This window comes from Mustelus asterias, chromosome 10, assembly GCF_964213995.1.
Source record: "Mustelus asterias chromosome 10, sMusAst1.hap1.1, whole genome shotgun sequence".
Taxonomy (NCBI): Eukaryota; Metazoa; Chordata; class Chondrichthyes; order Carcharhiniformes; family Triakidae; genus Mustelus; species Mustelus asterias.
Window position 1 is genome coordinate 13,755,592 of NC_135810.1, and position 27,856 is coordinate 13,783,447.

At 45.7% G+C, this 27,856-nt stretch overlaps 2 protein-coding genes across 4 annotated transcripts in view; one reads left to right on the forward strand and one right to left on the reverse strand.

The window, feature by feature from the left end:
* Nucleotides 1–651: 651 nt before the first annotated feature.
* On the reverse strand, nt 652–18,101 carry commd6 (COMM domain containing 6). Its single transcript, XM_078222736.1, is given in 8 exon segments — nt 652–1,250; nt 4,800–4,952; nt 7,695–7,863; nt 14,012–14,088; nt 14,203–14,268; nt 15,579–15,637; nt 17,980–18,025; nt 18,027–18,101. Coding segments are annotated over 8 exon segments (696 nt in total). The 3' UTR covers nt 652–1,199.
* A 101-nt stretch (nt 18,102–18,202) lies between these two features.
* uchl3 (ubiquitin carboxyl-terminal esterase L3 (ubiquitin thiolesterase)) overlaps nt 18,203–27,856 on the forward strand; it is a 61,652-nt gene continuing 51,998 nt past the window's right edge. Inside the window, exons 1-2 of one of the 3 annotated variants that reach the window (XM_078221592.1) lie at nt 18,410–18,534; nt 18,667–18,767. Coding sequence is in view for 1 of the 3 variants with exons in the window: in XM_078221590.1 (XP_078077716.1) it covers nt 18,493–18,546 (54 nt within the window). In the remaining 2 variants the exon portion in view is untranslated. Of the gene's footprint in view, nt 18,547–18,666; nt 18,768–27,856 lie in introns of all 3 variants that reach the window. The other 2 variants (XM_078221591.1, XM_078221590.1) reach the window with 2 other exon arrangements.

Sequence of the window (27,856 nt, forward strand, 5' to 3'; positions counted from 1 at the left end):
GATTCTATTACTTCAATTTTCTTTTCCACTTCCGTTTGAAAGCCCTACACCACCAGCCGTGGTTCGGTGGGTATCTCACTCGCCTCCGAACCACTGGTTTCACTCCCTGCCCAGGATTGGAGCACAGCAGTCGAGGCTGACACTCCCAGTGCAGTACGGAGGCTGTGCAGCACTGTCAGAGCTGCCATCTTTCAGGCCAGACATTAAACTCAGGCCCCAGGGCCTGTTTGGGCCTACTCTCTCAGGTAGATGTAAAAGATTCCATGACTTTATTTCAAAGAGCAGGAAATGATACCCGGGTATACTGGCCAATACTTGTCCAGGAATCAACATCGCAACAAATAGATTGGTTGTGGGATCTTGCTGTGTACAAACTAACTGCTTGGTTTTCTATATCACAATGGTGATTACACTTCAAAAGGACTTCAGTATCATGTGAAGCGCTTTGGGAAATACGGTGGGCTTGAAAAGCGATGCAAACCTTTCTTTTCAATCTCAGAAACCCTTAACAGTGCGACAATTAGGAAACATGACATGATTGGCTGCAGAGACCAGCTTCTCCTGACTTCCAACTTACTTGATTTCAGCACATGATGTTGCCACATCAGTCACCCTGGTGACTAAACCCCTGAATAGAACTGACAATACAGTGCCAATTAGCAAAGATTTTTATTGTGTGGACCAGCGCCCACCCAGACTTGTATCGTAAGACACTGGCAGCTCACTCATTCAGAAGCTCATCCGAGATGAGACAGGTTCAAATACATATTTGGAGGTAAAACGAGGCTTTGAAGCCATTGCACCAACAAGTGTCTTTCGACAAATGCACTTACTTGACTCATTTCATTGACCTGCCCCAATTTAGGTTGAAACATTCTTTCTATGTAACCTCCCACTCCCTCCCCACAATTGTCATCTAACTTACAAAGGAGGATGCCATGAGTTTTTACAGGTAATGCTTCCTCGTCCTCCCAGAATATCTTCATTTTTACAAAGTAGTGCACTTATTAATATTCAAACAGCTGAAAAATAATAGGTAGTGGAGGGGAAAATATATAATCCAAATAAATGGATCAAAACCAAATGCAGTTATTTTCTCTTTTCCTGTGGAACTACCTCCTCCTCCTCTTCTGTGTAATGGAGGCAGGATCAAGGCCTGTTGAGGGAGGTGGTGGAGGGGGGCATATTAGACACAGGCTTCACACCATTTCGAGAACAGCAGCCACTTCCCGGAACTGCTTCGAAAAATTCTGTAAAAGGCAGAAATAAAATTATTCGGGAGGACAATTCTGCACAGGATCCAATATGGTTTCCTTGGCCAACAAGGTCAGTTTGTCTGGCTCCAATTGAGACATGCTAATGGGGTGAATTTGTCTGCAGTGTCTGGCCATTCAGAGAGATACCCTCCCCCTCCTCTTTTAATATCAGAAAACTCTTACATATAATTTACAGCACATTTGGCTCAACTAATCTATGTCATTTAAGCTCCAAACGAGTCTCACCCTAGTTTCTTTATTCTTTCATGGGATGTGGGCATCACTGGTAATGCCATATTTCTTACCCATTCTTAATCGCCCTCGGGAACAGTTAAGAGTCAACCACATTGCTGTGGGCCTGGACGCACATGTAGGTCCGACTGGGTAAGGATGGCAGATTTCCTTCCTTAAAGGACATTAGTTGGGTTTTCGCAATAATCAATGACTAACTTTATACTTTCTTGAATTTAAATTCCAGCAGCTGCCATGGCAGGATTTGAACTTGTGAATCCCAGAGCATTAGCCTGGGCCTCTGGATTACTAGCCCAGTGACATTACCGCAAAGCTAACCTCTCCCCTTAATGGAACCATATCATCTATTCCTTTTGCCCTCATGTTCTTATCTCATTTCCCTTCTTTGGGGTCGGATCTCAAACAATGATGAGATGGAGTACGGAAAGAGATAGAGAATGTGGTGAAATGGTATGACAACAATAATCTCTCCCTCAATGTCAGTAAAACAAAGGAGATATTCATTGATTTCAGGAAGCATAGTGGAGGGCATTCCCCTGCCTACATCAACGGGGACAAAGTGAAAATGGTTGAAAGCTTCAAGTTTCGAGGTGTCCAGATCACCAACAACCGTGCCCTGGTCCTTCCATGCTGAAGCTATAGTTAAGAAAGCCCACCAATGCCTCTACTTTCTCAGGAGACTAAGGAAATTCAGCATTTCCACCACGACTCTCACCAATGTTTACACATGCACCACGGAAAGCATCCTTTCCAGATGTATCACAGCTTGGTATGGCTCCCCCTCCGACCAAGACGCCAAAAAACTGCAAAGGGTTGTGAACATAGCCCAGTCCATTATGCAAACCAGCCTCCCATCCATTGACTCAGTCTACACTTCCCGTTGTCTTGGAAAAGCCGCCAGCATAATCAAGGACGCCACGCCCCCCGGACATTCTCTCTTCCACCTTCTTCCGTCGAGAAAAAGATACAAAAGTCTGAGGTCACTAACTCAAGAACAGCTTCTTCCCTGTTGTTATCAGATTCCTGGTAAAATCTCCCACATTTCACTTTCTCCACTCACTCAGTTAATTCTTCTATGTTTAGTGGCTTTTGTAGTAGATGTACTGTGGTTATGCGATGGGACTGGTAATCCAGAGAGGTCTGAACTAATAATCTGATGACACAGAAGTTCAAATTCCAACAGGATAGTTTTATGAATTTAATTCAGTTTATTAAATAACCCTGGAATAAGGAGGTAGTATCAGTAATGGTGACCTTGGTGGCTTGTTGTAAAGACCATCTGGTTCACTAATGGCCCTGAGGGAAGGAAATCTGCCATCCTGACCCGCTCTGACCTACCATGTGATCCCACATCATTGTAATTGACCTTGTGAAAAGGCCTGAATAAACCACTAAGGCAGCTCCTCAGCATCTTCTCAAAGGCAATTATGGATGGGTAATAAGTGCTGACCCAGCCAGCGATGTCCAAATTCAGTGAATGAATTAATAAAAGAGGCTGGACATCAAGGAACAAAACATGCATAACTTTTGCTCTTATTTTCAGTTCGCTGAAACAGCGAAAAGATGCAGGCGACTCGAGGAGTGCATCCATCGTTATTCCTTTATCTTCGACCTTTTTTTATTATAGTCTACAGCAACAGCATTTATATATTTATATCAGGCCCCAACATAAAACATCCCAAAGTGCATCATATGAGCATTACAGAGCAAAATTTAATGTTGATCTATTTAAAGAGATATCAGGTGAAAGGATCAAAACCTTGGTCTGAACTAGGTTTTCAAAGAATGTCTCAAGGACGAAAAGAGAGATGTAGAAAGAATTGGAAAGGGAATTGCAGAGCTTAGGGCCCAGCTATCTGAAGATATGGCCGCCAAAGGTGGAACAATTAGGGCCGGCACAGTAGCTAGCACTGCTGCCTCACAGCACCAGGGACCCAGGTTCCATTCTGGCCTTGGGTGACTGTTGGTATGGAGTCTGCACATTCTCTCCATGTCTGCGTGGGTGTCCTCCGGGTGCTCCAGTTTCCTCCCACAGTCCAAAGATGTGTGGGTTAGGTGGATTGGCCATGCTAAGTTGCCCATTAGTGTCCTAAAATGTGTAAATTAGGGGGATTAGCGGGGTTGCGGGGATTGGACTGGAGGTGAACCTGGGTGGGATGCTATGTCGGAGAGTCGATGCAAACCCGATGGGCTGAATGGCCTCCTTCTGCATTGTATGGACTCTATGATTAGCTGGTAGACGTCCCAATCTGGATCTCCCCGGCGTTAATGATAAAAAAAGGAACACATTTACATGTATGTATGACTTTAGTGTCCCACGATGTGCAGATTAGGGGATTGGTGTGGTAAATGCATGGGGTTGGGGGAGGGGGGTGAGCCTGGATAAGATCCTCTGTTAGAAATGGGCCGAATGGCCTCCTTTTGCGCTGTAAGGATTCTATAAATTAAAACAGAGAAGCTCAAAGGGCCAGAATTAGAAAAGCACAGGTAGTTCGGAGGGTTGTGGAGTTGCGGGATTACAAAGAAAGGGAGGAGCAAGATCATGGAGGAATCTGAATCTTTTTAAAAATCGAAGGGCGGCACGGTAGCACAGTGGTTAGCACTGCTGCTTCACAGCTCCAGGGTCCCGGGTTCGATTCCCGGCTCGGGTCACTGTCTGTGTGAAGTTTGCACATTCTCCTCGTGTCTGCGTGGGTTTCCTCCCACAGTCCAAAGATGTGCAGGTTAGGTTGATTGGCCAGGTTAAAAATTGCCCCTTAGAGTCCTAAGATGCGTAAGTGAGAGGGATTAGCGGGTAAATATGTGGGGGTAGGGCCTGGGTGGGATTGTGGTCGGTGCAGACTCGATGGGCCGAATGGCCTCCTTCTGCACTGTAGGGTTTCTATGATTTCTATGAAGTGCTGCTTAATCAGGAACCAATACAGGGTCAGTGAGCACACAGAGGTAAATGGAACCTGGACACGGGTATCAGCTATGGATAGCCTCAAGTTTACAGAGGACAGAATGTGGGAGATGATGTGGGAGTGTGTTGGAATAGTTGAGCTTGGAGGTCACAATGTTTGAGAGTTTCAGCAGCAGATTAGCTGAGGCAGGAGTGGCGTTATGGAGATGGAAACGGGTGGTCTTAGCGATGGCATGGATACGTGATCAGGAGCTCAGCTTGGGGGTCAGATACGACGCCAAAATTGTAAACAGCTTCACGAGAGATTACCTCCTCGCAACGAAACAACCCAATCTCACAAGGCAAGACTTTGTGCGATTTTCCTCAAAAGAAAATGTTGGAATACTGACCTGAAACTGAGGGACGGTCATTTCGAACGACCTGCTGATTATTTCTCCGGAGGGATCCGCTACTTTCAGCATCATGGTTACATAGGGGTGGTTTAGGGATCTGTAGCTGTCAGAGCTGATGGCCATTCCCAGCTTCCACTGTAAGTCCACCAGCTTAGAGGAAAGAACAAAATAGGAAGCGTTACATTTTTACAACTCACCTGTTGCAAACATCGGGGCACCTCGTCTGCTTTGACCAACTTAACAAAATGCAATTCAGGCTTGGCCTCCCAGTATTAAATTTGACTAATCCACAGAAAGAAGGTTGTCACTCATTTGAACCTCTTGCTCTCAATGCACGCATACAGTATTCAAAATCAGCCTCAAGAGTAACAATAGATAATGCTGGTAATGCACATCCTCCTTCAGGGAAGGAGGCAGAGCTTAGGGCCCAGCTAGGTGAAGGTACGGCCACCAAAGATGGAGTAATTAGGGGCAGCACGGTAGCACAGTGGTCCCCCTTTGTATTAAGGAATGAAAGGATATGTTGATAAATGAGAGATGAAGAAAGATGGGAGGAGGCTTCAGTGTGGTATAAACACTGACATGGGTTTATTGAGCCAAATTGCCTGTTTGTGCTGTCAAATGTTGTGCAAAGATAGGACTGGACTTCAAACAGAAACTGATTACAAGGGAGCTCTTTTTAAAAAAAAGCAACAATGCTTAGAAGTGTTCTCAGGGAAAATGTCATGTAAATAGCAACATTGTTAGTGGAATATAGTATTTGTATCTTAAACCAATCTACTTTTATTCATGCGAACATGTTACATTTCCAAAAGCAGGGTGTTAAAACATATTAAGCAACATTTCTGATTTGGCTAACAGCATGTGATGATTGTGCGCGCACTAATTTTTGCTCGGGGGGCTTTATTTCAAATCAGTGGTTTGAAAGCAATAACTCGCATCATTCCAGAAAAACAGACATGCCTTCTACCCAGAGGAAGAAAAGCCCATCGAGATTAAACCCCCCGACTAGTAATATCATTACATTAGCTAATGGGGAATGCTGCTTGCAAGGTTTGAAGCTGACTAGACAGTACACAAGTGGGGAAACTGGCATCTGCCCAAGACATTCTACCACCCCGCCCGCCATGGGAATCTGATTGGGCAAGGGGCGGACAATGGAAAGGTCCGATGACACCGGATGGGATTTTCCGGTCTCGGATCGAGCGAGGCTGTAAAATCCCCATAGGGTGGGAGAATTGGTCGGTTTTCGGCCTGAGTCACAGTTCATAGAGTCACACAGTACAGAAAAGACCCTTCGGCCCATCGAGTCTGCACTGACAATATCTACCAAAAGGCGCACTAATCCCATTTTCCTGCACTAGTCCCATATGTTCCCACATTTAACATAGAACAGCACAGCACAGGAACAGGCTCTTCAGCTCATGATGTTGTGCCGAACAGTGCCCGGCTAGCTCAGTTGGTACATCATGAGACTCTTAATATCAGGGTTGTGGGTTCGAGTCACACGTTAGGCGCTATTATAGGAGTGGCACAGTGGTTCGCACTACTGCCTCACAGCACCAGGGACCCGGGTTCGATTCCCGGCTTGGGTCAGTGTCTGTGTGGAGTTTGCACATTCTCCCCGTGTCTGCATGGGTTTCCTCCTACAATCCAAAGGTGCGCGGGTTGGGTTGATTGGCCATGTTAAATTACCCCTAGTATAAGTGGGATTAGCAGAGTAAATATGTGGGGTTACGGGAATGGGGCTTGGCTGGGATTGTGGTGGGTGCAGAGTCGATGGGCCGAATGGCCTCTTTCTGTGTTGTAGGAATTCTATGGTGCCAAATTAAACTGATCCCTTCTGCCTGCCTTTGGTCCATATCCCTCTATTTCTTGCATATTCATGTGCTTATCTAAAAGCCCCTTAAACGCCCCAATCGTATCTGCCTCCACCACCACCCCGGCAGCGTGTTCCAGACACCTACCACTCTCTGTGTAAAATACTTGCCCCTCACATCTCCTTTGAACTTTCCCCACTCACTTTAACTGCGTGCCCCATAGTATTAGACATTTCAACTTCTGGGAAAAAAAGATTCTGACCGTCGAATACCTTTAATCAGAAATTGAAGACATTAGCTACACTTCTGGAAAGTGCTTTATTGGCTGCAAAGCACTTTTAGATATCTGAAGGTTGTGAAAAGTACACCATAAATCCCATGTTGGCGCGGTGGTTAGCACTACTGCCTCACAGCGCCAGGGACCCGGGTTCGAGTCCCGGCTTGGGTCACTGTCTGTGTGGAGTTTGCACATTCTCCGTGTGTCTGTGTGGGTTTCCTTCGGGTGCTCCGGTTTCCTCTCTCAGTCCCAAACGATATGCAGGTTAGGGGTGCATTGGCCATGTTAAATTGTCCGTCAGGTGCCAGAATGTGGCAACTAGGGGATTTTCACAGAAACTGCATTGCAGGATGCCTACTTGTGACTAATAAATAAACTTTACTTTAAAGTCTGTCTTTTCCTCGGGAGGTTTTAAAGTAATTTTGATATGTCCCCCAAATAGCAATGGCAATGCCTTGGTCTCCAATTCTGGATAAAACATAGTGGAGCAAACTATAAAGTTTGCATGAAGTGCAAAAAGCAAAGCTGAATTTTCTCTACACCCTAGCTATGACTGTAACATTATACTCTGCACCCTCTCCCCTATGTACTCTATGTACGGTATGCATCATCTGTATAGCGCACAAGAAACAATATTTTTCCCTGTATACCAATACATGTGACAGTAATAAGTCAAATCAATGCTACACACCTTTGAAGTAACAAGAACAGGTCAAATAACAAGACAGCGGACGGCAGATTTATCCAAGATACCCTGCTGACACTGAATAGTCTGCATACACTGGACCATCTCACCTGTCCCACGGTGAGCATGTGTTTGGCATCTTCTGGTGCCATAATTAGTTTGCCCTGTTCGCTCCACACATGACGAATCACCTGCAGAGCATGCTTGGACCAGTTATTGCTGCTGTCTGCTAGTTTCACGATGAGGTCTTCAGCTGACATTTTACTCTGAGCAGCTGACCTGCCAAGGGAGAGGAGGCGACAAGTTGGCAAGTGCTGCACGCTTTCTCTCTGAGCTCATTAAAACATGGCTAAAAAAAGAAAACCAAAGAGGCAATGACCGCTGACTCGAGAGTGTTCATGTTGTACGACAGAACTTCACTGATGTGTTATAGGTTGGGCAGCACTTTTCCCTATCTTTATAAGATAGTCACTAATAAATTAAAAGGGAATTCAAGAGAAACATCTTTACTCAGCCACGGGTTCGAATGTGGAGGTGCTATCACAGGGAGTAGTTGGGCTGAATGGCATTGGTGCACTCAAAGGGCCGCCTGATAAGCACAAGGTGGGGAGAGGAATAGAAGCATGGGGTTAGATAAAGGAGGGAAGGTGGTGAGAGGAGATTTGGATGGAGTATAAACCCTCGCCTGCATCTGTTGTGTTGACTGCCGTGATTCAGTGCTATAAATACTTTGTAATGTTTTTAAGAAAGAGGCATCAAAGCATCACAATAAAAGTCGATGACTATTCATAGGATGTTCCCACATAGAGAATCACTGTCTCTGCTAGTCGATACCTCTTGCTATAGGGCATCTTGGGTGGAAATTGCAAGCCACGCTGTTCTGCAGCAGCCAGTAGGAGCTGGAGCTGGCATTGGGAATGAGGGATAACAACATGCAGTTGCATTAAAGCAGGAGACAGCTGGAACAGCAGTGAGGCAGATGGGAAGGAGCTGATAGTGGTGTTACATGCGAGCAATCTGGATGGAAACAAGTTGTGGGCTGAACGCAATGAATGGGCTGTAAATGGATCTACCATTGACTCTTTACTCTAGCCAGCTCCCTGGAATAGACTGTGTTGCTCAAGTTTGTAACTGGGACTTGCGAGTCTCTGTAGCTCAGTTGCACGCTTCATATTTCGTCACTGGAGCTAGTAATTTTGTAAAGTTCCTTGCAGTGAACCTTTGCTCAAAAGAACAAGAGACTTAACATAGAACAGTACAGCACAGTACAGGCCCTTCGGCCCTCGATGTTGTGCCGAGCTTTGTCCGAAACCAAGATCAAGCTATCCCACTCCCTATCATTCTGGTGTGCTCCATGTGCCTATCCAATAACCGCTTGAAAGTTCCTAAAGTGTCCGACTCCACTATCACAGCAGGCAGTCCATTCCACACCCCAACCACTCTCTGAGTAAAGAACCTACCTCGTACATCCCTCCTATATCTCCCACCACGAACCTTATAGTTATGCCCCCTAGTAACAGCTACATCCACCCGAGGAAATAGTCTCTGAACGTCCACTCTATCTATCCCCCTCATCATCTTATAAACCTATATTAAGTCGCCTCTCATCCTGGACTGGATTTTTTGCTGGAGCGAGGCTTATCACAGCGTGACCCCTTAGTGAGGTTCATTTGTGCTGGCTTTAGGCAGAGTTACAAGTCCAAGATATAACTGGTGCAACCAGGACACCTTGATAAACAACAGGACAAACAATGGCGTTCAGATGGCGGAACCCTGTGGGAGGGCGGCTGTTCCATTCTAACTACATTACTACTCCTGCTCTAGCCACTAGGGGAAGAGTTAAACGTTCCCCCACCCCACCCCCCCACAAGTGTTTTGTGCATTAACTATACTGCATCTGTCCCGTTCCACCTGTAAGTGCAGATCATTCAACATATACTTTGCACCAACTGCCTTCAGGAAGCCACACTCCAGTACCTCACATCACTTCTTAAAATCAGAAGTCAACTTGTTTGATAAAATATCTTCAACATTAAAAAAAAGTGGGCTGTTTCCACAATTTGAATTAACTAACTTACTTTGTGTTCTCACCGGAACGCCAGGGGTTGAGAGGCGACCTGATAGAGGTTTACAAGATTATGAGTGGCATGGACAGAGTGGATAGTCAGATGCTCTTTCCTAGGGTAGAAAAGTCAAGTACTGGGGAACATAAGTTTAAGGTGCGTGGGGAAAAGTTTAGAGGAGATGTGCGAGGCTAGTTTTTTTTTACACAGAGGGTGGTGAATGTCTGGAACGTGCTGCCTGGGGAGGGGGTGGGAGCAGGTACAATAGAGGCATTTAAGGGGCAATTAGACGAATACATGAATAGGATGGGAATGGAGGGATACGGACTCCGAAAATGCATTCAGTTTTAGTTTAGGCAGGCATCATGATTGGTGCAGGCCTGGAGGGCTGTACTGTCTCCACCCAATTCACCTTGTTGTTTTTTAGTATTAAATTTCATGCTGGGCATTTGTAAACAATTTGAGAAGGTGGTGGCGAGCCACCCTCATGAACTGCTACATTCCATGTGGCATAGGTGCACCCACAGTGCTGTGAACGGGCAGGACTTCCAGAATTTTGACCGAGCAACAGTGAAGGAACAAAGATTATTTCCAAGTCAGGATGATGTGTGACTTGGAGGGCAACTTGCAGGTGGTGTTATTCCAATTCTAAGCTTAAATTGGTCAGGAAAATAACATTTTCTTTACTGATTTATGGTTCTAACATCATTTTTAACTTCCATGTCTCCAAAAACCAAAATTAAAAGCCCACCTGGTTCCTTCATTTGATTTGATTTATTATTGTCACGTGCATTAGTAGACAGTGAAAAGTATTGTTCCTTGCGCACTATACAGACAAAGCATACCGTATGTAGAGAAGGAAAGGAGAGAGTGCAGAATGTAGTGTTCCAGTCATAGCTAGGGTGTAGAGAAAGATCAACTTAGTGCGAGGTAGGTCCATTCAAAGGTCTGATGGCAACAGGGAAGAAGCTGTTTTTGACTCGGTTGGTATGTGTTCTCAGACTTTTGTATCTTTTTCAGTTTCGGGCAGCACAGTGACACAGTGGTCAGCACTGCTGCCTCACAGCTCCAGGGACCTGCTTCAATTCCCGGCCTGGGTCACTGTCTGTGTGGAGTCTGCACATTCTCCCCGTGTCTGTGTGGGTTTCCTCCGGGTGCTCCGGTTTCCTCCCACAGTCCAAAGGATGTGCTGGTTAGGTGCATTGGCCGTGTTAAATTGCCCCCTAGTGACCTGGGATGTATAGATTAGTGAGATTAGCAGGGTAAATATGTGGGGTTACGGGGATAGGGCCTGGGCGGGATTGTTGTTGGTGCAGGCTTGATGGGCTGAATGGCCTCCTTCTGCACTGTAGGGATTCTATGAAATCTGCCACCCTTACCCAGTCAGGCCAAATGTAACTCCAGACCTGTAGCAATGAGGTTGACTTGCTGAAATAGCCATTCAACCTTCACCAGGGTAAATAGGAATGGGCAAAAGATGCTATGTCCCCCTCCCGTCCACCCTACCCCCCATAAATGAACCACAGAATCCCTACAGTGCAGAAGGAGGCCATTTGACCCATTGAGTCAGCACCAACTCTCTGACAGAGCATCTTATCCAGGCCCACCCCCCACCTTATCCTGTAACCCCGAGCATTTATCCCACTAATCCCCCTAACCTACACACCTTTAGATACTAAGAGGCAATTTAGCATGGCCAATCCACCTAACCTGCACATCTCTGGAATGTGGGAGGAAACCGGAGCACCTGGAGGAAACCCACGCAGACACGGGGAAAACATGCAAACTCCACAAAGACAGTCACCCAAGGCCAGAATTGAACCCGGGTCCCTGGCACTGTGAGGGAGCAGTGCTAACCATTGTGCCACTGAATGGCAATATTATAGAAAACTTAACGAATGTCCAAAACACTTGCTTCTAATCCACATATATTACTATCTAGGCAATATTAACTGGGAATGTTGGGCAGAATCTTTTTACTTGGTTGGATTCAGATGGTGAAATAATTCTCAGCAACAGAGCAAAATAAACTGCAAAAAAATTCCAATTCTAAAAATTAAACTGGCAAGCTCCAGTATTACTTTTTCAACAGGTATAACGGACTAAGACAACCTCAGCAAAAAAAATACTACAGCTTTTGAAGATATCCATGATTATGGAGTGCTTTGAAAGGTTAATCATGGCACAAATCAATTCCGGCCTCCCAAATTCCCTGGATCCATTACAGTTTGCCTACTGCCACACAGCAGACGCCATCTCCCTGGCCCTACATTCAAAACTGGAACACCTGGATAACAAAGACTTATTGACTACAGCCATCAACATCATTAACTCCATGGCCTGGGGTTCGGCTCCTCCCTTTGTGACTGGGTCCTAGACTTCCTAACCCACAGACCGCAATCAGTAAGGATAGGCAACAACACATCCTCCACGATCATCCTCAACACCAGTGCCCCACAAGGCTGTATCCTCAGCCCTTTACTATATTCCTTGTACATCTATGACTGTGTGGCCAAATTCCTCTCCAACTCAATTTTCAAGTTTGCTGATGAGACCACCGTAGTGGTTTGAATCTCAAACAATGATGAGATAGAGTACAGGAAAGAAATAGAGAATCTGGTGAACGGTGCAACAACAATAATCTCTCCCTCAATGTCAGCAAAATGAAGGAGATTGTCATCGACTTCAGGAAGTGTAGTGAAGGACATGTTCCTATCTACGTCAATGGGGACGAAGTGGGAATGGTCGAGAGCTTCAAGTTTCCAGATGTCCAGATCACCAACAACCTGTTCTGGTCCCCCCATGCTCCACGCTATAGTTAATAAAGCCCACCAACTTTCTCAGGAGGGTAAGGAAATTTGGCATCTCCGCTACAACTCTCATCAACTTTTACAGATGCACCATAGAAAGCATTCTTTCTGGTTGTATCACAGCTTGGTATGGCTCTTCTCTGTCCAAGACTGCAAGTAACTACAAAGGGTTGTGAACGAAGCCCAGTCCATCACTCAAACCAGCCTTCCATTCATTGACTCTGTCTACACTTCCCGCTGCCTCGGAAAAGCAGTCAGCATAATCAAGGATCCCATGCACCCTGAACATACTCTCTCTCTTCCACCTTCTTCCGTCAGGAAAAAGATACCAAAGTGAGGACAAATACCAACCGACTCAAGAACAGCTTCTTCCCTACTGCCATCAGACTTTTGAATGGACCTACCTCGTATTAAGTTGATCTTTCTCTACACCCTAGCTATGAGTGTAACACTACATTCTGCACTCTCTCCTTTCCTTCTCTATGAGCGGTATGCTTTGTCTGTATAGCGTGCAAGAAAAAATACTTTCACTGTGTCCCAATACATGTGACAATAATAAATCAAATCAACTTATTTCACAGGATATGGCTGTGGATGGCAAGACCAGCATTTTTATTGTCCGTCCCTAATTGCCATTGAGAAGGATGTGGTGAGCTGCCTTCTTGAACCGCTGCAGTCCAAGTGGTTAGATGTACCCACTGTGCTGTTAGAGGGAGGGAATTCCAGGATTTTGACCCAGCGACACTGAAGGAAAGGTGATATATTTCCAAGTCAGGATAGTATTAGACTTGGAGGGGAACTTGCAGGTGGTATTGTTCCCTTCTAAGCTTAGGTTGGTCAGAAAACAAACATTTTCTGCAGCAGTAAGGTCCAGGAAATGTAGTTTGCGTGCTCGATACTTAGAAATGATAGCAGCACCATTTACTAATCCTGGTTTGTACTGGAGGTTGTGGTGAGTTACAGTTAATCTCCAGCCAGAGAGGCAGTTTACAAATTACTCCCAATGAGAGTAACTTGAGTTTTATTTTTTTGAATATTTAACTTGTTGTTTCAATTGGTAATCTATTTTCAAGAATTGTAACAACAACTCTGAATCATATAATCCAGAGAAGATGCACGGTTCACTATTTTGAAATACTGCGTCATGATTAAAGTTTATACTCAAATGTGTCGAAGACTCATTTCAAAATTCACATTATATAAAAAAAATTACATGCAGGGTTTTGAAAGTGCAGACAGATTATAACAGTATGGGTGGCACAGTGGTTAGCACTGCTGCTTCACAGCGCCAGGGACCCGAATTCGATTCCGGCTTTGGGTCACTGTCTGTGCAGAGTCTGCACGTTCTCCCCGTGTCTGCGGGGAATTCCTCCGGGTGCTCCGGCTTCCTCCCACAGTCCGAAAGACATGCTGGTTAGGTGCTTTAGCCATGTTAAATTCTCCCTCAGTGTGCCCAAACAGGTGTCGGAATGTGGCGACTATGGGATTTTCACAGTAACTTCACTGCCGTGTTAATGTAAGTCTACTTGTAACAGTAATAAAAAAACTTGCTACCTGAAAAACAAGGAAGTAACGTGGATCAGTTCCTTTGTAGCTTCTAAATCCAGATCAACTCCAGCAGCTTGAAGTCTCTGTTACACAAGGTTCAGATAAAACAATAAAGATATTTGAACAGCGACAGAAACAAAACAAGTGAAGGCACTGAGCTGGCATTTAAATTAAATCTCATGAGTTCAACAACTTACTTCAGCCACTTCGAGTGTGTTCACACCAGGGATTTTGCATTGTAGGTGTAACATGATTTGCTGGCACTGTTGTGAATTTGACAAAAGTATTATATGCATTAAAATAACAGGAACACACCAACTTAGACAACTACAACATCTCCATGCTGCCCTGATTAATCAGTTGATTCAAAAGTTATACAAACCCATTTAATTATTGCATTGATTAAAAAATATATTTTAAACAACTTAACATTTCTAAAATGGAAACCTAATTTGTTTGCATTTCTTCAGCGACTGGATTTTTATGTATAAAATGGTAACTGTTCAGTTGTTAGGCTTGCAAGCCCTTCTACACATTGATTAAATTCATTTGAAGGTTGAAGAATTACTTTTTTCCCACATCTTTAGTATTTGGAGTATTGCGTATAGTTTTGGTCACCCTGTTACAGGTAAGATATTGATTAACTGGAAAGAGTGCAAAAAAGGTTTACGAAGATGTTGTCAGGACTCGTGGGCCTGAGTTATAGGGAGAGGTTGGCCAGGCGAGGACTTTATTCCTTGGAATATAGGAGAATGAGGGTGACCTTATTGAGGTGTATAAAATCATGAGGGGCATCGTTAGGATGAACGCACAGTGGCTTTTTCTCAGGGAAGGGGAACTGAAAACTAGAGGGCATAGGTTTAAGGTGAGAGGGGAAAGATTTAAAAAGGAACCTGAGGGGCAACTTCTTCATGCAGGGGGTGGTGCGTATATGGAATGAGCTGCCAGAGAAAGTGGTTGAGGCAGGTACAATAGCAACATTTAAGAACATAAGAACTAGGAGCAGTAGGCCATCTGGCCCCTCAGGCCTGCTCCGCCATTCAATAAGATCATGGCTGATCTTTTCGTGGATTCAGCTCCACTTACCCGCCCGCTCACCATAACCCTTAATTCCTTTACTGTTTAAGTATTTTGGATGCATACATGCTGGGAAAAGATTAGAGGGATATGGGCCAAACATGAGCATTTGGGACTAGCTGGGACGTCATAATGGTTGGGCTGAAGGGCCTGTTTCTGTGCTGTATTGCGTTATGACTCTATGTCACAAAAATTTAACGCAACATTTTATTTTCACCCATGGGCAAGCTTCCACTCGGAGAGATTTCATTTTCATTTTCAACCAGGCATTGTGCACACAGTAGTGAAACTTTGGACAGGTTCGGGTACCAGCAAAATATCCTGAAAGTTACTGAACAGTTTTTGTCGCTGCGGGTACATTTAACTGGCTGTCAACATCTGCACTGTCCCTCTGCAGATTTCACAAGACATTTCACTGTCACAGTGAAGGAATAAAAATCTCTTAGCGCCTCTTTCATGGCAACAAGTGGTCACTGTGACTCTCAAATTCACTTACCACTTCTGCAAATAAATCTTGGGGAAGTTTGCTAATGTTTTCAACAGCATTGTCAAAACCTGTAATTTAAATGATTAACAAAAGGTTTGAGCATTGCACTTCTGCATCAGCAAAAATGACACAGCATTAATAGCTGTCAATCTATTGTCTGGCTTAACCCTCTACTGAACACAGTGATTAGCACTGCTGCTTCCCAGTGCCAGGGAACCCGAGTTCGATTCCGGCCTTGGGTTTCCTCTGGGTGCTCCAGTTTCCTCCCACACCGGTGCCCCGCAAGGCTGAGTCCTTAGCCCCTTACTATACTCCTTATACACCTATGACTGTGTGGCCAAAATCCCCCCAAACTCGATTTTCAAGTGTGCTGATGACACCATGTAGTGGGTCAGATCTCAAACAATAATGAGCTGGAATACAGGAATGAGATAGAGAATCTGATGAAATGGTGCGACAACAATAATCTCTCCCTCAATGTCAGAACAAAGGAGATAGTCAACGACTTCAGGAAGTGTAGTGGAGGACATGCCCCTGTCTACATTAACAGGGAGGACGTGGAAATGGTCGAGAGCTTCAGGTTTCTAGGTGTCCAGATTACCAACAATCTGCCCTGGTCCCTCCATGCCGATACTATAGTTAAGAAAGTCCACCACACACCTCTATTTTCTCAGATGACAAAGGAAATTTGGCATGTCCACTACGATTCTCACCAGCTTTTAAAGATGCACCACAGAAAGTATCCTTTCCAGATATATCACATCTTTGTATGTCTCTTGCTCTGACCGAGACCATAAGAAACTAGAAAAGGTTGTGAACGTAGCTCAGTCCATCGCACAAACCAACCTCCCATCCATTGACTCTGTCTATACTTCCCGCTGCCTCGGAAAAGCAGCCAGCATAATTAAGGACCCCACGCACCCCGGACATTCTCTCTTCTTCCATTGGAAAAAAATATAAAAGTCTGAGATCACGTACCAAGCAACTCAAGAACAGCTTCTTCCCTGCTGCCATCAGACTTTTGAATAGACCCACCTTATATTAAGTTGATATTTCTCTACACCCTAGCTATAATTGTAACACTACATTCTTCACCCTCTCCTCTCCTTCTCCCCTATGTACTCTATGAACAGCACGCAAGAAACAACACTTTCCACTTTACACCAATACATGTGACAATAATAAATCAAAGTAAACACTCCAAAGATCTGCTAGGTTATTGACTGGCTATGCTTAATTGTGCCTTATGTGTCAGGGAGATGAACAGGATAAGTAGGTGGGTTTACGAGTCTTCGGTCAGGGTGTGATTGTTAATGGTGCAGTCTTGATGGGCCAAATGGCCTCCTTCTGCACTATAAGGATTCTATGACAGTCTGTGTGCAGTCTGCACATTCTCCCCATGTCTGTGTGGAGTCTGCACATTCTCCCCATGTCTGTGTGGGTTTCCTCTGGGTCTCTGGTTTCCACCCACAGTCCAAAGATGTGCAGGTTAGGTGGATTAGCCATGGTAAATGTGTTACAGCGATGGTCATCATGATGTGGAGATGCCGGCGTTGGACTGGAGTAAACACAGTAAGAGTTTTAACAACGCCAGGTTAAAGTCCAACAGGTTTATGCTTGCTACCAAATAAACCTGTTGGACTTTAACCTGGTGTTGTTAAAACTCTTACTGTGTTTACAGGGATGGGGCAGAGGGGTGGGCCTGGGTAAGTTGCTCTTTCGGAGACTCGGTGCAGATTGGATACACTGTAGGGATTCTATAAACCTGACTGCCTGTGTATAGTCTGCACGTTTTCCCTGTGTCTGTGTGGGTTCCTCCGGGTGCTCCAGTTTCCTCCCACACTCCAAAGATGTGCAGGTTAGGTGGATTAGCCATGGTGAATGTGTTACAGGGATGGCCATGATGTGGAGATGCTGGCGTTGGACTGGGGTAAACACAGACGTTGTTTTGTTTCTTAAAGACTTGATTAGTTGCAAGTATTCGCATTCCAACCATTATTCATGTAAATTGAGTTTGTGTCTTTATATGCCCTGTTTGTGAACAGAATTCCCACTCACCTGAAGAAGGGGCTTGGAGCTCCGAAAGCTTGTGTGGCTTTTGCTACCAAATAAACCTGTTGGACTTTAACCTGGTGTTGTTAAACTTCTTACTGTGTTTACAGGGATGGGGCAGAGGAGTTGGGCCTGGGTAAGATATTCTTTCGGAGACTCGATTCACTGTCGGGATTCTGTGGCTCTAAACTGGTACCTGGCATAACCGAAGCAATAACAAACACACAGAAAAGGAACTTCCGCTCTGCAGCGTACACTCGCTTTATGCGGCAGCGACCGGGTTGCAGATCAGCACAGTCACTCTGCAGAGCTGTGCAGTGTTTGAACCGCCTGCCCCATGCCCACAATGAATACTCACCAGCCCACCCTGCAGCCTGGGCTCCTGCCATGTCCAACAGCACCAGCTGCTTCCGCCCTGCCCGGCTGAGGCCCCGCCCCCTCAATGTATCCGCGTTCCGAGTGAAAGTCACAACGTTCCATTGGCCACCCCGGGGGAATCCCCAGGGCCGGCTGCTCCCACTGATTGGCTACTCTCATTTCAACCCTGCCCTCTGACCGCATGTACCATCAGCACTTTTCAGGGAATTGCATGTTTTATATCCAGTCCTGGATTCCCCCTTGAGTGAGAAAGGAGGGGGAATGTCATTTGTGTACTTTGTCCCTTGCTGGAACATTGCTCCCAAATTGTTACACTCTGCCTTGCTGGTGCATTGAGTTTGCTGCTGGGCATTTGATTTCTCCCCTACCCCCTTGCAAGGATTGTCTTCGAAAAGGTCGCTCTCTCTCTGGGCGGAAGCGTGGTCTGTAGAAAGAGGAGAGACAGAAGCAGAGAGCACAAGGCTTTATTTTAAATCACACTGAAGATTTAGCAATGGAGTGTCAGCGCTGGTTACCTCTGGAGGCCAACCCTGATGTAGGCATTTTTGTCTTAAAAACTGGGCAGTCGAGGCTGTTGCACCTTTTGAAAGAAGGGCTTGTTAAATAAATGCAGGGACCGGTTCTCCAGTGCTGAATGATCTATTGTTTCTTTGATTTTGTTTTATAGGTAATGAACCAGGTGAGTTACAGAGACTGCAGAGGGGAGACGGTGCTGCTTTTCCGACTTGCCGGCAGTCAGTCCCGGAACACTGGAGACGTTTTGTAAATGTGTTTATTTTTATTTTTCTTCATTGTACAATAGTGGGATTGTTGTTGCTTTTCAAAAATGGGCGACAGTTATTGCGGCAGACAGTTATTTTGCAAACATGCCTGAGATTACATCAATGCTCACACCGCCCATGACTTTCTCCTCCACAGTTGCGATTTTTTTCCCCCTTGGGAAAACTTCATTGTGGAAAATGGCCTTTTCGCCTCTGGTTTGCTGTAGTAAGTGTTGCTTAGGAAGGGGGTAGTGTTTCGGTGTTGCTTAGGAAGGGGGTAGTGTTTCGGTGTTGCTTAGGAAGGGGGTAGTGTTTCGGTGTTGCTGACTCAGCAAGCCTCTGCCTCAATTCTGTGGGATGGAATGTTTACCATTCAGTTAAGCCACTTGCAATATTGAGTCAGGAATCAGATTGCAGGCCACTGTCCTCATGGGGAAAAGTAACACAGCTGAGTGGGAAATAGAAAGTATGTTTTTTCTGTCACGTGAATTATTCTGATATGACATGCTGTGGTGGATGGTCATGCAAATGGGAAGATTTCACAATTCTTTAGTGATGTTTTAAAATTTCTGCACACACATTGGACTTTGGGCCCTGTATCCCATTGGGGATTGGCTATTGGACAGGAAGCAGAGAGTCGGAATAAATGGGTGCTTTTCTGGTTGGCGGATGGTAACTAGTGGCGTGCCGCAGGGATCGGTACTGGGGTCTCAACTATTTACCATTTATATAGACGATCTGGAGGAGGGGACTGAGTGTAGGGTAACAAAGTTTGCAGACGACACAAAGATAAGTGGAAAAGTGAATCGTGTGGAGGGCGTGGAAGGTCTGCAGAGAGATTTGGACAGGCTGAGTGAGTGGGCGAGGATCTGGCAGATGGAGTATAACGTTAACAAATGCGAGGTTATTCACTTTGGAAGAAATAATAGCAAATTGGATTATTATCTAAATGGAAAGAAATTACAACATGCTGCTGTGCAAAGGGACCTGGGGGTCCTTGTGCATGAGACGCAAAAACCCAGTCTGCAGGTGCAACAGGTGATCAAGAAGACAAATGGGATGTTGGCCTATATTGCAAGGGGGATAGAATATAAAAGCAGAGATGTCTTGCTGCATCTGTACAGGGCATTGGTGAGGCTGCAGCTGGAATACTGTGTGCAGTATTGGTCCCCTTATTTGCGGAAGGATATATTGGCCTTGGAGGGAGTGCAGAGAAGGTTCACCAGGTTGATACCAGAGATGAGGGGTGTTGATTATGAGGAGAGACTGAGCAGATTGGGTTTGTACTCGTTGGAATTTAGAAGGCTGAGGGGGGGATCTTATAGAGACCTATAAGATAATGAAGGGGCTGGATAGGGTAGAGGTGGAGAGATTCTTTCCACTTAGAAAGGAAACTAGAACTAGAGGGCACAGCCTCAAAATAAAGGGGGGTCAGTTTAGGACAGAGTTGAGGAGGAATTTCTTCTCTGAGGGTGGTGAATCTCTGGAATTCTCTGCCCACTGAAGTGGTGGAGGCTACCTCGTTGAATATGTTTAAATCACGGATAGATGGATTCCTGATCGGTAAGGGAATTAAGGGTTATGGGGATCAGGCGGGTAAGTGGAACTGATCCACTTCAGATCAGCCATGATCTTATTGAATGGCGGGGCAGGCTCGAGGGGCTAGATGGCCTACTCCTGCTCCTATTTCTTATGTTCTTATGCACCTGCTCTGCCATTCAAAGGCTGGTCAGATTGTGGTCGCAACTCCACTTCCCTGTCTGCCCTGCATAACCCTCGACTCCCTTGTCTATCAAACATTTGTCCAACACAGCTGTGAATAAATTCAATGTCCAATCCATTGCTTTATCATAGAAAGCCTGCAGTGCAGAAGGAGGCCATTTGGTCCATCAAGTCTGCACCAACCACAACCCACCCAAGCCCTATTCACAACCCCACATTTTTACCCTCCTAGTCCCCCTGACACTAGGATCAATTTTAGTATGGCCAATCAACCTAACCCGCACATCTTTAGACTGTGGGAGGAAACCCACGCAGATACGGGGTGAACATGTCTATCAAAAACTGTCTAAACACAGCCGTGAATAAATTCAAATCCCCAACCTCCACTGCTTTATCATAGAAAGCCTGCAGTGCAGAAGGAGACCATTTGGCCCATCAAGCCTGCACCACCGAAAATCACACACAGTCCCTATCCCCATAACTCCACGTATTTACAATGCTAAACTCCCTGACACTAAGGGGCAATTTAGCATAGCCAATCCACTTAACCTGCTCATCTTTGGAGTGTGGGAGGAAACCGGAGCACCCAGAGGAAACCCTTGCAGACACGGGGAGAATGTGAAACTCCATACAGACAGTGACCCGAGACTGGAATCGAACCAGCGTCCCTGGCGTTGTGAGGCAGCAGTGCTAACCGCTGTGCCAACATGCTACCCCTCCACTATGCTGCCCCTTTCTGGGGAAGAGAATTCCACAGACGAATGACCCTCAGAGGGAGCAAATATCTCCTCATCTCCATTTTTAGAAGGGAGACCTCTTGTTTTTAAACTGTGTCCCATAGTTCCAGTCTTCCCCCACAAGAGGAGAACCATCCTCCCAATGTTCAGCCTATCAAGTCGCCTCAGAATCTTATGTTTCAATAAGATTACGCCTCATTCTTCTAAACTCCAATGAGGATAGGCCCAACCTGCTGAACCTTTAATTTTGCATTGTACAATGGTTTTCCTACATTGACATTGTCCACTATCTTGGGAGATAGAATGACTGCTCTTACATTACCCGTATAATGTACTGGCATTGTTGTTAGTGGATGTTCACATCTTGAAAGGATTTATGCAACAATATTGGTATATCACTGATTTAACCCAAAAGGCTGTTGCCATTAAGGGTGGCACAGTGGTGATCACTGCTGCCTCACAGCATCAGGAACCCAGGTTCAATTCCGGCCTCAGGTCACTGTCTGTGCACGTTCTCTCTGTGCCTATGTGGTTTTCCTCCGGGTGCTCCGGTTTCCTCCCACAGTCCAAAGATGTGCAGGTTAGGTGGATTAGCCATGCTAAATTGCCCCTTAGTGTCCAAAGATATGTAGGTTAGGGGGATTGGCCATGGTAAGTGCATGGGAATTGGGTGGGTGGGCCTGGGTAAGAGGCTCTTTCAGAGAGTCAGTGTAGTCTCGATAGGCTGAATGGCCTCTTTCTGCACTGTAGGAATCCTATGGAAAGGAAAAATTGGATGATTCGGGGGATATGGATGAACCTAAGCCTCAGAGTATCGACTAGCTTTCCTGAGGAATAGGGATGTCAACAGGTGATCTATTACTTTCATGGTTTCCTTTTTCTAACTCTTATTGCACTATTACCTGCTGTTTTTTAAGCGCACCAGAGAATTGTGATATCCCTTTTGGGAAAAAAAAACACGATGGCCAGAATGTCCGGCTGTTTGCTGCCGCTCTAAGCGAGGACAGGGAATTTGGCGCTCAGCCCAATCTCCGTTCACTGCAGCGGGACCAGAGAATCCTGCTGGTGTGAACGGCCGGATACCTTTTAATTTTGACCAATTGGAGATGTAACTTAAGGAAGATTGAAATGTACTTACACTGACAGTGTTTGAATTCATGCGGGTGGTCAGACATTCATTTTGTTTTCTTGCTTTCTCACCTGAAGTAAAGAGGGGGTTAATCAGAATGTCTGCAGCTTTCCAGTTGTGCGTACCTGCACCAGACACTTTGGTTAAGAATATTCCTCAATACACAACTTCAAGTCACTGGACCACAACGTTAGTTCTGTTTCTCCCTTCACAGATGCTGCATGACCAGCTGAGTACTTGCAGACTTTTCTGTGCTTATTTCCTCTCTCCAGTATCTGCAGTAGTTTGCTTTTATATATTTGATGAAAATAATTGCCCCTTGACATTCAATGGCATTATCATCGCTGAATCCCTCACTGTCAACATTCTGGGAGTCGACCATTGACCAGAAACTGAACTGGACTAGCCATATAAATACTGTGGCTACCAGAGCAGGTCAAAGGCTAGGAATTCTGCAGCGAATAACTCGCCTCCTGACTCCCCAAAGCCTGTGCACTACCTGCAAGGCACAAGTCAGGTCTGTGAATACTCCCCACTTGCCTGGACGGGTGCAGCTCCAACAACACTCAAGAAGCTGGACACCATCCAGGACCAAGTAGCCTGCTGGATTGCTACCCCTTCCACAAACACTCACTCTCCACCACCATCAAAACATAGTGGCAGCAGTGTGTACCATCCTCAAGATGCACTGGAGGAGCTCACCTAGGCTCAAAGAACAGCACAGGAAACAGGCCCTTCGGCCCTCCAAGCCTGTGCCGCTCCTTGGTCCAACTAGACCATTCGTTTGTATCCCTCCATTCCCAGACTGCTCATGTGACTATCCAGGTAAGTCTTAAACGATGCAAACGTGTCTGCCTCCACCACCCTACTTAGCAGCACATTCCAGGACCCCACCACTCTCTGTGTAAAAAAAAAAACGTCCCTCTGATATCTGAGTTATAACTCGCCCCTCTCATTTTGAGCCTGTGACCCCTCGTGATCGTCACCTCCGACCTGGGAAAAAGCTTCCCACTGTTCACCCTATCTATACCCTTCATAATTTTGTACACCTCTATTAGGTCTCCCCTCATTCTCCGTCTTTCCAGGGAGAACAAGCCCAGTTTACCCAATCTCTCCTCATAGCTAAGACCCTCCATACCAGGCAACATCCTGGTAAACCTTCTCTGCACTCTCTCTAACGCCTCCACGTCCTTCTGGTAGTGCGGCGACCAGAACTGGACGCAGTACTCCAAATGTGGCCTAACCAGCGTTCTATACAGCTGCAACATCAGACTCCAGCTTTTATACTCTATACCCCGTCCTATAAAGGCAAGCATACCATATGCCTTCTTCACCACCTTCTCCACCTGTGCTGCCACCTTCAAGGATTTGTGGACTTGCACACCTAGGTCCCTCTGTGTTTCTATACTCTTGATGGCTCTGCCATTTATTGTATAACTCCCCCCTACATTAGTTCTTCCAAAATGCATCACTTCGCATTTATCTGGATTAAATTCCATCTGCCATCTCTCCGCCCAATTTTCCAGCCTATCTATATCCTGCTGTATTGCCCGACAATGCTCTTCGCTATCCGCAAGTCCAACCATCTTCGTGTCATCCACAAACTTGCTGATAACACCAGTTACACCTTGTTCCATATCATTTATATATATCACAAATAGCAGAGGTCCCAGTACAGAGCCCTGCGGAACACCACTGGTCACAGACCCCCAGCCGGAAAAAGATCCTTCGACTGCTACCCTCTGTCTCCTGTGGCCAAGCCAGTTTTCTACCCATCTAGCCACTTCTCCTTGTATCCCATGAGCCTTAACCTTCTTAACCAACCTGCCATGAGGGACTTTGTCAAATGCCTTACTGAAATCCATATAGACGACATCCACGGCCCTTCCTTCGTCAACCGTTTTTGTCACTTCCTCAAAAAACTCCACCAAATTTGTAAGGCACGACCTCCCTCTTACAAAACCATGCTGTCTGTCACTAATGAGATTGTTCCGTTCTGAATGCGCATACATCCTGTCTCTAAGAATCCTCTCCAACAACTTCCCTACCACGGACGTCAAGCTCACTGGCCTATAATTACCCAGGTTATCCCTGCTACCCTTCTTAAATAACGGTACCACATTCGCTATCCTCTAATCCTCAGGAACCTCACCTGTGTCCAATGAAGAGACAAAGATTTCCATCAGGGGCCCAGCAATTACATCTCTTGTCTCCCTGAACAGTCTAGGATAGATGCCATCAGGCCCTGGGGATTTGTCAGTTTTAACGTTACCTAAAAAACCTAACACTTCCTCCCTTGTAATGGAGATTCTCTCTAACGGGTCAACACCTCCCTCTGAGACACTCCCAGTCAACAAGTCCCTCTCCTTTGTGAATACCGATGCAAAGTATTCATTTAGGATCTCCCCTATTCCCTTGGGTTCTAAGCATAATTCCCCTCCTTTGTCCCTGAGAGCTCCGACTTTTTCCCTGACAACTCTTTTGTTCCTAACATATGAATAAAATCCCTTAGGATTCTCCTTAATCCTGTCTGCCAAGAACATTTCGAGACCTCTTTTTGCCCTTCTAACTCCCCGTTTGAGTTCTTTCCTACTCTCTCTGTATTCCTCCAGAGCTCCATCTGTTTTCAGTTGCCTGGACCTAATGTACTCCTCTCTTTTCTTTTTGATCAGATCCTCAATTTCCCTGGTTATCCACGGCTCTCGAATCCTACCTTTCCTCTCCTTCCTTTTTACAGGCACATGCCTGTCCTGCAGCCTTATCAACTGTTCCTTAAAAGACTGCCCATGCCAGACGTGGACTTACCCCCGAACAGCCTCTCCCAATCAACGGCCACCAATTCCTGCCTAATCCGGCTATAGTTAGCCTTCCCCCAATTTAGCACCCTACCCTTAGGCCAACACTCGTCCTTGTCCATTACTATCCACATTACTAAGGTGCTCCTTAGACAGCACCTTCTAAACATGGTTCCACTGCCATCTAGAAGGACAAGGTTAAAGGAATCATGAGCTTTCGGAGCACTGCTCCTTCATCAGGTGGGACCAGGTGCCCTGAAAGTTCATGATTCCAGATAAACCTGTTGAACTTTAACCTGGCGTACTGAAACTTCTTACTGTGCCCACCCCAGTCCAACGCCGGCATCTCCTCCTCAAAGGACAAGGGCAGCAGATACCTGGGAACACCACCACCTGGAGAGCCCTGTCCAGCTCGCACACAATTATGGCTTGGAAATATATTGCTGTTCCTTCACTGTCGCTGGGTCAAAATCCTAGAACTCCCTTCCTAACAGCACTGTAGATGTACCTGCACCTCAAGGCCTGCAGCGATTCAAGAAGGCAGCTCACCCCCACTTTGTCAAGGGCAATGGGCCTAACCAGTGACTCCCACATGCTGTAAATGAATAGAAAAAAATGTCGTCTTTTATAGACATTTGGTTTTGAAATTTATTTCCTTTTCTCCTGATGTCATTGACTCCTTCCTGAGTTGTGCTTTGTGTCAGTCACCTCGGGAGAAGGAAGTAGAGTCTGTCCGGATCTCCAAGCACACGTTTCTTGCAGGTGTTCCTGGAAAGTGCTGAGGAGTGGGAATTTTATTGTTCCTTCACCCAGAGATGTTGAAGCTAATTGTTGTGACCCTATTGTCTCCACTTGGTCAGATCATCCAATCTGGTGCAGACTATGGTCCAAATCTGGGACTGCGTGGCTAATTGGAACAAGAAACAGGAGCAGGAATTGACTGGCCCATTGAGTCCGCTCCACCATTCAATACCATCGTGGCTAAGCTGGAGCATTTACTCCAATTTCACACCCACTCCCCATATCCCTTAATTCCCTGAGACACCAAAAATGTATCTATCCCGACCTTAAATGTATTCAACCATGGGGCATCAGCAACCCTCTGGGGTAGAGAATTCCAAAGATTCTCAACCCTTTGAATGAAGTTATTTCTCTTTATCTCAGTCCGAAATGATCACCCCCTCATCCTAAGGCTCTGCCCCCGTGTTTTAGTTTCCTCAACCAGCGGAAACAACGTCTGTGTCCAGCCTGTCAAATCCTTTTTAGAGTTTTGTAGGTTTCCACGAGGTTGCTTCTCAGCTCTTCTGAAGTCCAGAGAAATATAGGGCCAATTTACTCAGTCTCTCCTCATTCCAGGGACAATCTAGTGAACCTCCACTGATTTTTGCTCTAACTGGAATAAGCTTGCTGAACTCTAGAGCAAAGCTGTCTGGCAGTTTCTGAGCAGGTTTGTCTTGCACAACTTTGGAGAAACCCCACTTTAATCTGCGGTCACATTTTCTGCTTTCAATGTTTCTGTGCTGCACATTTTTAAATCCCCCTGAATTTATATTTTTTTATTCATTTGTGGAACATGGACACCACTGGCTGGCCAGCATTTGTTGCCCATTCCTCGTTGCAGTTGAGAGTCATTGCCGTGGCCCTGGAGTCACATGTAGGCCAGACCAGGTAAGGATGGCAGATTTCCTTCCCTAAAGGACATTAGTGAACCAGATGTGTTTTTCCAACAATCGACACACGATCATCAGTAGATTCTTTAATTCCATTTTTTAAAATTGAATTCAAATTCCACCATCTGCCGTGGCAGGATTCGAACCCTGGTCCTGCTGAGTTTCTGGATTAATAGTCAAGCGATAATACCTCTAGGCCATCGCTTCCCGACTAATGCTGTGCTAGTTTTAACACTTGATAATGACTTGCCCGCAATGATGAACGTTGATGGGCATTAACATATAGATTGAGAATTCTGACCGCCCCCTCTTGCTGAAGCTCTGACCATTAGGTTGGAAAAACAGGAGATTGAGAATGGAATTGACGAGCTCTTTTCGCAACAGAATAATGCAGAAATGTTTTGGGATGGAATTCTCCGACTGTCCTGCCGGCAGTGCTCCCCCTGCTGTGGGTTTCCCAGCGGCATGAGATGGCTTCAATGGGAGTTGCCATTGACGATGGCAGGACCAGACGATCCCGCCACCAATGAACAGCGCATTCCCGCCACCAAGGGATCATAGAATTCCTACAGTGCAGAAAAGGCCATTCGGCCCATCGAGTCTGCACCAACCATAATCCCACCCAGGCCCTAGACCCCGTAACCCCACATATTTACCCTGCTAATCCCCCTGATACTAAGGGGAAATTTAGCATGGCCAATCAACTGATCTGTACGACTTTCGAACTGTGGGAGGAAACCCACGCAGACTAAAGGAGAATGTGCAAACTCCACATAGACAGTCACCCGAGGCTGGAATTGAACCCAGGTCCCTGGCGTTGTGAGGCAGCAGTGCTAACCACTGTGCCACCTTGCTGCCCTAAAACACTATGGGGAGGCCAGAGAATCTCGCCCTTAATTTCAGAGTTGAAATTTCATCTTGCAGTTCTGTTGATTTGAGGTTTTTCTTCTGGTAAGGTTATATAAGGCATTGGTGAGGCCGAATTTAGAGTATTGTGTACAGTTTTGGTCACCTAGTTACAGGAAGGATGTAAATAAGGTTGA